Source organism: Rhodnius prolixus, unplaced genomic scaffold (assembly GCF_049639745.1).
Source record: "Rhodnius prolixus isolate KJV_2025 unplaced genomic scaffold, Rpr scaffold_19, whole genome shotgun sequence".
Lineage (NCBI taxonomy): Eukaryota > Metazoa > Arthropoda > Insecta > Hemiptera > Reduviidae > Rhodnius > Rhodnius prolixus.
In genome coordinates, this window is record NW_027411584.1 from 127,809 (window position 1) to 141,137 (window position 13,329).

Consider the following 13,329-nt stretch of genomic DNA (forward strand, 5'->3'; position numbering starts at 1 on the left):
TGAGAGGATGAAATCTATTCTAACATCCACTTTTTGACAGCCAACAGAATTCAGAGACACAAAAAATTAAATCACTTAAAGAAAACACTACCGATTTTGTTGATGGCTTTAATGTCATACTTTATTGATCTATTCAGGGCGTACATTAAGATTTTGAGCTACGGATAGTTTCAATTGTATTCTAAAAACCTTTTTCATGCATTCAAAGTCCCTTTCTCTGGTATAGATCGGCCCAAGATTGAACCTGAGCCGCCCCTCTTTGTAGTTAGATGAGTCGTTAAATCTCTTCTTTTTTTTTTTTTTTTGGAGAACCCAGTTTCTAGACCAGTCGCTGAACGGATCGTACGAACTCGGATAAAACCTATTTTAGGTCTATCTCTTAGTTCTTTGGGAATGTTGATTTTAGAGGGATTCTGGGGGAGCTATGACGTCATGCTTCCCGCAAACTTATCACTTTATCATAGTGGCTAAGTTATAATATTGAAGTCAACCATCATTTTAGTACAGATTCTAAATTTCAAAACTAATTACATTTCTTCTGGTTTCAATTTCTTTTTTTTTTAAATTAGTTTTTTTAAATAATTTCAATTACATTTCTTCTCTCTTAAGAGAGCTTTTTCATTTGTTTCATGCTACGATGTGTTTAGATCACGGTCTCAGTTGTTCTAGTTTTGGTGAAGATAGTATTGGAGATGAATCTTGCGATGAAGGAGAAAATAAAGAGAAGGCGAAAGTGAACCTTTATGAAACCATGTACAAACTCAGGACAAAAAGGTAGAAATTATCAAATATACTTTTGTTCTTTCCAAAAGACAGAGGAAATATCTCTATATTTTATATTAAAATTACTCAAGTGCTGCCAATTCACGTTTCTTTTCTATTTTTTAAGATTTGCTGAAATATGTCCAAATCAACTCGCTCCAAACATCAAAAAATCCACAGGGCATCATTTTCGATTTTGGCATTCTCCTTCTACAATTCTCAAAGTTCTAAGTTACTTACTTTGAATTTATTATAATTTTTTTTAAGACTTCTGAGGGAAGCAGGATGTCTGTCAGTTAAAAGACATATTTTCTGTCCCATTGTTTTTAGAAATTTTCTTGTCCCAGCAGGTATCCTAGGTGAACATCTCAAACAAAGCTTTAATATTGACATCTTAAACTTCAAAATAATACACTTAATTGCCTGCAGATGTAGTTGATTAGCAATGCGGTGCAGAGAATACATCAATCATGTTTCCGTTTCACAGTACACTTGCTGACTCATCATTTATTCCTTATACTATCAAGCACTGTGGATATAACCACATATCCACATTAATGTACATAAAATGCGAAAAAGAGTTGTTAGAATATTGATGTCAAAAATAAATCGAGACAGCTGATGTCTTCTGTTTACAGCCTCAAATATCATTTCAGTGACATCACTATGCATTTATAACGTACTTCTGCAAGAGGCGAGTAGAACGTGTACAGTAAACATGATGTCAACTTGTCGTCAAAGAGATATATCTCAGTGAGGATGGTCATCAACATGCCGACAGAAAGTTTGAAAGTAAAGGAAAAGGGACAACTCGGATGAAATTTTATAAAATTCTTGATCTATTCTTAATAAATAACTATTTTTATAAATTAGAATAGTTCATGGGACCGTACTGAGCAGTAATGGACTTGTAAAATAAATTGAAGAATTAAGTATTTATTTTTATTTGTTTTTGACATTAAACAGTGGTTGAGCGTACAGTATTCTTCAAAAACAAAAAGCTGTTCAACCTTCCACGAGAAATTAAGTAACTTTCAATTACTTATTATTATTTACTAAAGTCCGTTTGTAGTCAATCACTCTTACGACCTTGTCTTGCGACTTGTTCTCAAAGTACCTACTCACAAATTTTCTTCCAACTTATAATACTTGATTCATGTTTAATTCTTACTAAATTTATAAAGTTTTGTAAAATCCTACATTACACTTTAACATAACCCTTACAGGAATAGGGAAAAAAATCTAAAATTGCATTTAAAATGAATTTTCATAATATTTTTTAGAAATATTGAGAGAGCAGCCATCCATAAAGCTTATAATGCGAGGAAACAATTAACCGAAGTATTACAGTTTTACACAAATAGAAGAATAAAGTGTGAAGTTATTATTGCAATGTTTGTGTTTCAGTACTTGAAATTGAAGGTAAGTTTGAACTCTGATTTTTTTTTTTAATTGATTTCGAAAAATTACTTTTATTTAGTAGGTACTAATTACTAAATAACAATGACAAAAATATATATGTAGTCACTTACTGACCTGAAAACAATTTCTTTGAGACTTTTCTTTTAAATATCTGATAACAATTCTTTCAAGGGTGTAACAAAGCAAAAACGTTTGCGCTGTTTTCAAATTCATTTCGTAAATGGTGTATTGTAATTATCCCTTTGAAGAGGGCTGAAAGGTAATATTTCTCATTTTCTTTTAGGCTGCACTAAAAGGCTAACAGCTAACAACCTCATCTCTTATTCACATTTAACTTAATCACTTTTCAAAAACCTCATTCCTTGTTTGGGAATAGAGGTAGTCCATATGTTGGTTTTTCTCGGTGCAGTAAGATAGGACATTCTGGCATTAAAGATAATGAACTTACTGATCAGATGGCCAGATTTATTCCATTCACTTGCCCAGAACTTCCAAAGGCATCGTGTGAACGGCTCTTGAACTATTGCTTGGAATAAAGCATATCAAATCGTTGAAGGTATTCTAGGAATTTTACCAAATCTGATAAAAAAAATTCGTCCCTGATCTGTGTAAAATCAAAATTAGGACTGAGTAAACTCTGAGGTTAGGTAATAACTAGATTATTGTGGTGAATGAGCTCCTTAAAGTACATCGTTGGTTCAGGACAAGCCTTCACAGGGTGGGTTTATTTAACCCGGAACATTGGTGAAGACTATTAGGAGAAGGAGCAAACAGCTTCTCACATCCTGTTTGATTTCGTCATCTCACAAGATTGCAATATGAGATATTTGGCTCTCTATGGCCAAAGAAGATCATTTTCAATAAAAACTGTTGGAAGAGGTCCTGGATTAAAAGAGGGTGAGGACTCTTTGACTGGTAATCTGATATATGGTCCAATTAGCCTTTCTGGCTATGGCTGAGATGCTTTTGGGTACAGGACTAATTCTTTATTAAAATACAGGCCATCATTTTCTATGACCTGGACCTACCTTTTGGGCTAGTTTTTAAATTAAAATATTTTTTTTTTTGTTTAGGATGAAAAAGAATCGCAACTGAAAAAAATGAATATAATATTTATTGTGAGGCCTTGTGAATTACAATGTTTCGATCCAAAAACCAATGAAGTTGTCAGTAATGTAATGTTCACTACAATTGATTCAGTTAAAAAGCATGAAAAAACTGCTTTGGATATGGGACTGGAAATGGATTTGGCTAAAAAAGAACTCAGGTATGTAACATACTAAATGAGAGTCAAATATTACAATGTTTGAAAGAAGATTTATAAAATTAAAGGTAAAATTTTTTCAGCAAGACCTGTCGCAACATATTTCTGAAAATTGATGAATATCCAAAATAGACAAAATTTAAATTAATCCGTCCTCTGATGGAAGATATTCTTCCCCATCTTGGTATTAATCCTCCTGTAGTTGCAACTTGAGTTCCTTGTTTTCTGTTAGAAAACTTGTCGTTCTAATGAAGATATGTGTGTGTGAGATAGTTTTTGTTGTTTTCCAATTATATAGCCATTGCTAGAATATATGAATCTTTTTATATAAAATAATTGCAAACAGGTTGTGTGTCAGCCCTAACTTACGTGTTACGTACTTAGGAAAAATTGTAGTAAGGACAACTTAGGTAATAGTGTAATGAACATTACTTTGTTTTTATAAGTCCTGCAATTAATTAAGTACATATAATATAAATAAATACATTTTATTGCTTAATACCGTCTGCCAGAGAGCTATAATATTTCATGACAACTTAGTGTGAACCGAACAAAGTATTCCTAACTTTTCTAAGGAGTAATTTTTGAAGCGAATTTTTACAGCTCAATTTTGTTAATATGAAGTTTTGTAACTTAACTTTACGTTTTTTGTTTTGTTTTTTATTTATTTATTTATTGTATTTTAATGGATTTGAATTATATTTGATTGAGAATGTTTCCCCTCAAAAGTACGATAGAAGGAAAAAAAAACACTCTTTTTTAAGCGTTTTTTTTAGCTATGAACATTTAAAAAAAAATCCTTTACAACAATGGAATTAACTTAGAATTTTATAACAAAAAATTAAAATATATTAGAGGAGGTACAAAAATTCTTACTTCAATTAATTACAGAATCCAATTAAACAAAATAAACACATGTATAACCAAAACCTTAATCAAGTGGGCAGTTGTGTCACTTGACTGTAACCATAACGAAGTAAACCCCTTCGCAGGTTTGTCAGCACACCTTTCCCTGTTGAATTCGAACGGCAGAGATGTGATTACCAAATCTTTTTTAGTTAGCTCTCTCTGGTGGCTTCTAAACGAAATATTAAATTCCAACATTCTACGATTTTTACCCTATTTTGAGTTTTTAGTGATCTTCAAAACGAATAATTCCTGTTAAGTCTCATAATTTAAAATCTACCCGGTTACAATGCCTTCTCTTACTTAACGTAAGAGAAGTAATAAAAAGTAATTTGTTTTCACGAATTTCTTTCTTTCTGACCAAAAATAGGGGAATGTTCAGCGAATTAAGGACTATGATGGCCAAAATTAAACAGATATGTGAGAAAAAGGAACTTTTGAAAAGTGAATTAAAAAAAAGTATGTTGGCTCGATTTGGAAGAGAGATTGATTTAAGAGATTTAATTGATAACACTTTGAAAGGTATGGTGCTTGATGAAAAAGAGAGAAATGAGGTGTTCGTTTCCCCATATCAAGTAAAAGTCAGTCAGTTACAGGTTAGTAATTAAAGGTAATAAATTGTAATGTGGGTCTTAATTTGGGTTTATTATTCGTTTTAAATTTTTGCTCGCAAGTTATTAATTTTAACATCTAAACTCCTCGGTGCAACTTCTCATTTCTGGATACCTGGCCTACTTGAGAATCCTCCATCTCTCACCCTAACGCTAGTTGAAGATCACTTCAAACTTCCCACAAAATGCCATTCTAAATATCCGTTCTACTTTCTGTCTATCCCCTTTTCTTAAACCTCTCGGTTCTCGGTACAGCACCCTTTTGGAAATTATACCGTTTTTCCGATGTAAATCGTTCTGCTCATCGCAGAATTTCCAACTGCATTTATAAACTGTATCCATCTCCAAATTTATTCTTCACAGTTCTTCGTCTCAAGCAAATTCAATCTAATCTTTTCCTTTTGTATGCGCTATTTATAAAACTTGTTAAGTTGTGGCTACATTTTAATTTTTGTTTTTCAATAAATCTCTTTCTTTCCCTGATTCGATTGCAAGTGATAGTGAAATAAGCCTTATTAATTTTGATTGAAGGGAATTCCTCCTAGCCTGTACTGAGACATTCCTTCATTTCTTCGACAACTTTAATGCGGTTGAATTTATCATCTACATTTTATCCTAATTTCTCAAGGATAGCGAAGATTTCTTTTTTTTTAAAGATAATATCGAGATTAATTGAGGAGTTTTTGACTCCCTTCTAATTTCCGAATTATGCTACTACAATATCTGAAAGGAGCTAGGATAATTTTATTTTAAGATATGATTAATGTTTCAGAAAAAGTCAAGAGAAGTCAGAAAAGAATTTTTGGAGAGTATCAGAGAGAATACCTGCAAAACGCATATTGTTTGCTCCGTGTTGGAGGAGAAAAATAAAGCCTTTGAGTATTCATTAAAAGTTAGTAATATTATATGAATAACTTCATTCAAAATTGTGGAAAAACTGTTTACATTCTCCTTTAAAGGAAGTATTGCGGTTCATTAAAAATGCTTGTTTTGATGTATATAAGGTTTTAGTTAGAAAATCAATATATCGGTTAACCGATCTAAGTCCTTTCTTGAAAGGGTTTTTTAAAGTTTTTTTTTGGAGTTTTTACTAATGATGGCTCAGTCTATCTGGAATCTTTGGAGAACCCCAAGGAATTGAAAGAAGCCGATAGTTTGGGTAGATCTCTCCCTAAAGCCAAGTACAAAGTCCATAGTCTGATGCTTCTGTTGTTCTTTTAGGGTCTTCCTAGCTTCAAACCTTTCACAGCCATTTTTCTCAACTTTTGAATTTCTGAATTCTGTGACACTACTACAGCCGCATGACGGATTGGGCTCACTAACCTGTAAGCTGGTAAGAGAGGGAAACAGCAAGCATTCTCTGGGATATCTTGCCCCCTTGCCTTTCCCAAATGTTCTTCCTGAATGGCTGGAAACGTGGGTGCATGTTCACTATTGGTTTGAATTCGTTTATTTTGGTGAACAATGATTTTAGTTAAATTCAGTAGTGGTTGTGACACGTCGCAAGCTTCAACAGTCGTGAGTTTATCACGTGATCATACAAAATAGTGAAACCAATCATTTTTTCTGCACAAATGCCCAACTTCAAGAAAATTTATTAAAATATTGTTCTGAAAAGATAGTTTTTGTGTTGATTAAGTTTTGTTGATCATTAACGCTGTAATCTGAGTTAATGAGGCGAGGCGATTGAAAGTCGCCTTTGTGTTTCTGAATTTTTTTTTTGTCCTGTACATAAATTTAATCTCATGTCATTAATATTTTCCAGCCTGTTTTAAAATCTAGGTTTAAAAGAGGATATCTTGAGGGTGAATTGGCATCATTGAAAGAAGCTATTGAAGTACAAGAAGCCCGAAGGGCCAATATCTTGGAAGCTATTGATAATTTAAAAAATAAAGGTGAATTTAAAGAATTGGACAGTTATGAAACTTTACTAAAGAAAGTACGAAAGAAGAAGAAAACGTGTTTACCACAGATGTTTCCACCTAGAAATATTGGTCGTGATCTGTTTGTAAATAAACCAGAATCAGCATCAGTAGAAGAAGAAAAAGAAATATTGGAGCAGATAGCTGAATCATTAGAAGTACGATCAGAAGAATTGTTCGAAGCAGCAAAAAAGGAAGAAGCGTTACTTTTACAAGAGGACAATGAAATGGGTGAAGAAATTATTGGAGTCGAAAGTGAAGAAGTTATCTCAGAAACGGAAATGGTGGAACATTTACAAGAAAATGAAGAAATTCGTGGAGAACACGAGATCGAAATTGGGCCAGAAGAAGAAGCAATTGATAAACATTATATTGAAGAAGAAGATATTTTTATGAATGAAGAAGATGAAGAAGCAGTTGCAGTAGAAAGTGATTTTGGCCCATTTGAAGAAATTACTGTGAAAAATGTGGATGAAGAACGCCCTGAAGAAGAAGAAGATGAAGAAGAACCTTTAGTATATGAAGGACCCACTACTGAAGAACTAGTTTTTGAGGAAGAGTTGATTCAAGAATTCGAAGAATAAAAAAGAGAGGAATGGAAAATTGGATGAGACCAAAGAACAGAGTTCTTATAAAAATACTTGGTTCTAAAACTATTCACCAACGAGAAGAAACGCTTATTAAAGTAATAAAACAAGTATATATTAAAATACTGTACATATATTTAATTGTTTTTATGCATTATTGCGAAACTTTAAGCATCTAAATTTGAAGATCCCATGTAATTTGTTAATTGTAAAATCTTATCACTTCAAGCAGCTCTTTGATGATTAGTGGTTTTTTTAAGTACCTCAGGATCTAGTTAGTTCTTCATTTTTATTTATTTATTATTAACTTACAATGAGGTGGAAAAAATTTAAAGTTTTTCTATTTTTACATGTTACTATTTCTCGTTGAAGTGCGATCGTGCAGACTTTACTCTAGGAATATCCGTTTTATTTGTTTGTTTTTTTTTCTAACGAATTTATATGTACTGTGTGTAAATGCTTGATGTGTGATCTCATAACTCTTAAACAGTAAATCATGGAAAGTACAATATGACATTTACGAACCTTTAATATTGTTTTTAGACAAGATTTACCATCCGGATATGCCGTAGTTTTTTTTTTTTTGTTTTTTCTGGAAAACAGCTCCAATAATTTTCATTAAACTTTGTATATTAGTTTTATATGTAAATATTATTTGATGTATGTATTTTGAAAAATATTATTTGTGATATTCTCTGAGAAATCATTAAAGCAGTTGCAGTGGGAAGAGATTTGTCTTCTCTCTTAAGTGTTAAGTGTGTACTATAATGCAGCCTCCTCTTTTATGAATTACATGTTAATCAAAATTTCAAATTTTAAACATTTGTAGAAAATTGGTTTGGTGAATGTGGCATCTTATCAAAAATAAATTTTTGAGGCATTTTAGCTTTTATTTATTTTATTTTTTATTTTTTTTATGAAATTCTATGTATAAAGTTTCATTACATTTACATAAGTTGCTGCAGTTCGTTAGCTCCCATTTTTTTTTTTTAATTTTTTAATTTGTCATCTTTAAAGGTAATTGGCGCCCGGAACTTTTTTTCAGTTCATTGCCACAGTCTCCGAACAGAGTTCTCTAGTTGCAGACAGTCAACACTAGGTAAGTGAAGTTCAGCAGATTGCAGTGCCTTGTAAGTTTCACTTCCAGATATTTATTGCCCTAATTCTATGAATTGTAAAATTTTAAAACAACCCAATTTAAACAATATTTTTATTCAGGCATTTAGAAATATTTAAAAAGTTGTGCAAAATATAGACATAGTAATAATGACGTAATACTTCAAATCATAAATCTTTAAAAAATCCTTTTTAGAACATAAGAATAGAATGATGATCTCATTGTGCACAGATTTTAGAGAAACTTTTAGGTGATTAAAGGTATGTAGTCAGTCATGTTGAGTAGCATGCCCAGATCTGAGTAATCATTGTATAGTATAAGCTCTTGAAATCACTGTACAATCTCCTAGTTCATCTCTAGTAAATACACAATGCATATACCTAAATGTTTTACTGGGTTTATTTTATTAATTTAGTATTAAGAAGCGTTTTTACGGTTAAAGTATATTTCACGTCGTCCAATGCCTTAGTGGGGACGGCAGTTTGGTCTAGTGGTTATTAAACGTGGCTTTGGTAAGATTAGTTCTTTGGTCAGCCATAACAAACTTAATAGAGAAAGCCCTTCATGGCTTTTCTCATTGAACAGAAATGTGCCCAATTTGTCAATTAGAACACAAAATAATCCACCATTAACAGGTTGTTTGAACCATGTTGTAAGGATTAACTTAAAGGCTGATTCTAAGCTGTCTCGAAAATGTTACTTTACTTAAAAGAAAATGCAAACAACCTTCTCCGAAATACAACTGGTTTACAAAACTAATAATATTGTAATAGTTGAAATTTTTACTTCAATTAGAGACGTAGCTCTATTCTAAAAGAAAATCAGACGTTTAAGCCTGTGCTTAATCGTTTGTAAAAAAGCTAATGAACCTACTATATAATGTAATATAATTTGTTTCTCTCTCTCTAATTGATAATGTACTATTGCAAATCAAATTTATTAATCTACTTTTGCCTACGAAATAATCTCTAAATTTTAATTTTTATAGCAATGATAAACATAAAATGAGTTAATACTAATATATTTTTTAATTTAATTCAATAAAGACAATTTTTAATTATAAATTAGCATTAACTTGTAAATATCATATGATAAATTCAGTCACCACTGATGTATAACCTGAGAGAAACCTACCAACCATAGTGGTGTGCCATCACCTTATAATATAACCCAGATGCATTAATGTCACCGTGGATTGTAATGAATAATTTTCTAAAATTTTCCTCAATTAAATCAAGGAACCAGTATAATTCAGAAAATAGAAAACTAATGATAACTTCCAATTATAATAAAATCAACAGCAAGATTAGGCACTACTTCTCGTTAAGGTAACAATTTTTAGTACAGTAATCATCACAACTAGTGTATATCTGTGGAGTTTTAGTCTGTATCAGAATTTTTGTACTTTTAATGACCAAGATAATTTAATGTTCAAATCCACTCTAGATCTATTGCAACAGTTATGTTACAGTTGCCAATAAAATATTAATCAGAGAACAGTGATCTAAAAATGTAAATTCGAGAGAATCATGAATAAATTGATAGAAATAATGAATTATTCATGCTTGAAAAATTAGTTACAATGTAGAACATTTGGAATCTTGCAAACTCGATAAAAAAAATTTCCAGATTTCGGGAAATCTCACAATTCAGGTTGTAGTATTAGTGCAAAAATATCTTTCTTCGTCATTGAGAATTCCAGACTGTTAAGTAAAAAAGTTAAAATTCCATCAACAAAGAATATCTCCCGGAGGTGTGGCCTGTTTATTTTTAGGGGGTGGGAAGTACAGCGCACCTACCGGTGAGATTTTAAACTACTTCCCGCCAATGAACTGTTTCGGATTGTGCGAATTTCGTAACTCTTATGTTTCGCGCTCATGCGCAGTACACTTACTGCATAGTAACTGCTTCCTGTTTAATGTATTAATAGTTCCCGCGAGTGCCCTGTTTGTGACCTGAGGTGCCTTTTTTTTGTAACTTTATGAGTATGAGCGTTTTAAATTTGCAGTTTTTTTTTAAATTAAAGCATGATTGTAGTGTGAGTGAGGATGGAGTAACGATTTGCTGTTACCACATAACCCGCTAGATTTAAGTGTAAATATAAAATAAAGAAATAGTTTTATATTTATATTTGAATATGGCGGGTTCTATAGTAACAGCGAATCAGAATCACTTCGAATTAGGCCACACCTCCGGGGAGCTATTCTTAAGATTTACCTTACTTTGTCCATGTACTTAATTGCACAATTTTATTCGCTAACAAGCTGTAAGTTTGACGATGGAGCATTCTCAATTTAAATCCCTCTTATTTCAATTATTTTTTTTTTCAAATAATTAATTTGTCTTCATTCTTTGGTATTCTTATCGCGTACTTTATTAATGTAATATTGTTTTTTGGTTCACATTACTTTGGACTTATTTTAGAAGGTAAGTCATTGTACCATTTGAATATCCAAATTGACTTTAAAAAAATATGTCCACTGTGATATGGCAATACATGACTCTATGGCTGATTTTATCTGTCTCAGCGCGCTTGTGTTTGCATTCTTGAGTGGTTTCCGACTTACTTCCGTCATCTGGGGTTGATTATCAGTTTGGTATAGAGGATTTGACTTCACTTTACAATTACTGCACCAATCTGATTAGTCATATCATTTCGAACTAACGAATGATAGTTCAAAACATGTAGGAATGCAAAAAACCATGTATGCTACGACAGGTAATCAGCAATACCCATTTACTTGTTTTTAATGCTCAGTTGTTTTATTAGTGTGCTTTTTATCTTTATCAGTGCTTCGTCCCTAAGCCCTTTCTCGCCTTCGCTGGTTGCATTTCCCTGATGGTCTTTCTTTAGATCATAAGATAAGATGATGTATTAGAATCCATTTCTACTACTTTCTGGTAACCTGACCAATCTTAGGGCAAAGGCCTTTCCTTGTTCCTTCCATCCACATTTGTTTTGAGCTATTCTACTCTACAGTAACCAACAAAATTTATTCACAATATCCTTTTATTTCAAGAATTGTCTTTCTCTTTTCTTTCATCTGTCTAACGAGATGCATTCTGTTAATCTGTATTTCTTCTATTTCGTAAATATTTCTTACCTTACTACTTTCTTTTTAAATAGCTCTGTTATTATTACAACTAATGATACCGAGAAAACTGTTATTAATTCATTTGAGATTTTATCCCGAGTAGTTGCTTTTCTCATTTTTAATTCTTTTATAATAGAACTAATTTCATTAATCAAAATAAGAGGAAAGTTAAACGAAGCATGCTCGATATCCGTACCCAGACTAAATCCTCAAATAGATTCTTTAAGATTTTCTTTACTAGATTTAATCTTGTAATAATCAGTAAATATTGCTTCAGTTTTTCAGGTATTCAAAAGTACTCGTTGGAGCTGAAGGTACTTAGCTATCTGGAGGAAAAAACAAAGAATGGCCACTGCAAGAGCTTTGGTTAGAAATCCGAGTATACTAATACTTGACGAAGCTACACCGGCTTTGGATTCAATTAGCGAATTAGATTATACAAGCAGCTTTAAACCGAGCAGCACGAAATAGAACTACTATTTTTGGGGCACACCGATTATCAGCCATTAGGAACATGGATTTTTGATTGATATTGTTTATTAGGAATCTTTGTTGCCCAGGTAAGATTCTTTGCACTGTTCTTCTCTTAAATGTTTTTTCTCTTTTTAACGTTTCGTAACCTTGGTCCTTTAATAAATAAACAAAAAAATTGCTAGAATTTTGAACTGAATAATTTTATAATTTCAAAAATTCAACGCCAATCAATTTGTACCATTTCACTTGTTCCCATTAATCAGTGCATAATACCCCGTTGTCATGGTAACTTCATTCATCAGCTGATCAATCAGCTGATGTGAGGTTAGCCATACCTTTGTACGGCCATTATCAGCTGATGTGCTGCAACTACCATTTGGTAAAAGTTACTCGGGTTGTTCAGTTCGGAGGAAAACTACGGTCTTCATTGCAACTTAATAGTGGAACAACAAGTGCAGGCAGGACCAGTAGTGATTTTATTTCAATGAAAAAGTAAGTCAACTAAAAGATTTCTTATAAATATGTTTTATTTTTTGTAATAATTGTTAACTTCAGATACCTTGGTGGCATTTAGTGTTTAATCTTATTTTTTTGTTAGCATTAGGAGCTTCTTGCTAAAACATTATCCTTTACAATTAAAATACTTAAGAACATTAAAATTAAAATCTTCAATACGCATGTTTTACAATTTTAGAAAAATAAATACAATCAGAAGATAGATCTTAAATTGGTTGATAAGAAGTTAAAAGTTAATTGTTAGCGGATATATCCAGCGCATTTAGTTATTTTTATTTTTTAAAATGCAATATTAAACTATTTATTGTTAAATCCTCTTTATTTGGGAAATTTCTGCAATGTCATTAAAAAGATCTTTGGCCAAGAAGAGAGAATCTTCATCCACTTTATCTCTGATAGAAGATGATTAAAATCTGGCATTCATTCTGCATGATATATCTAAGTTTTCAAATATCTTCTTCTTTTGTTGCAGGAAATCACTAATCTTGGGCTTCGCAATTCTCTGGCAGCTCTTGAAATTTTCAATATTATGATGCTTACCGTTGGCAGATGAAGGCCTGCATTCAACTCTTGTATGCTGATGCGTTCATGTAAGTTTATTTGTTTTATTACTTAAATTTATTGTTAGGAAGTGAAATTTTTACATCATTTAT

The 13,329-nt window shown here is 31.9% G+C and overlaps 1 protein-coding gene across 4 annotated transcripts in view; it reads left to right on the forward strand.

Annotated features, from left to right (window-relative positions):
* Window positions 1-13,329, forward strand: part of LOC141448292 (uncharacterized) — a 45,348-nt gene that overhangs the window by 27,004 nt on the left and 5,015 nt on the right. For 2 of the 4 annotated variants that reach the window (XM_074116563.1, XM_074116564.1), the window contains 8 exons: window positions 648-774; window positions 2,046-2,184; window positions 3,258-3,451; window positions 4,725-4,950; window positions 5,738-5,857; window positions 6,731-8,573; window positions 11,964-12,246; window positions 13,149-13,266. In XM_074116563.1, the coding sequence (XP_073972664.1) occupies window positions 648-774; window positions 2,046-2,184; window positions 3,258-3,451; window positions 4,725-4,950; window positions 5,738-5,857; window positions 6,731-7,471 (1,547 nt within the window). In that variant the 3' untranslated portion in view covers window positions 7,472-8,573; window positions 11,964-12,246; window positions 13,149-13,266. The other 2 variants (XM_074116565.1, XM_074116566.1) reach the window with 2 other exon arrangements.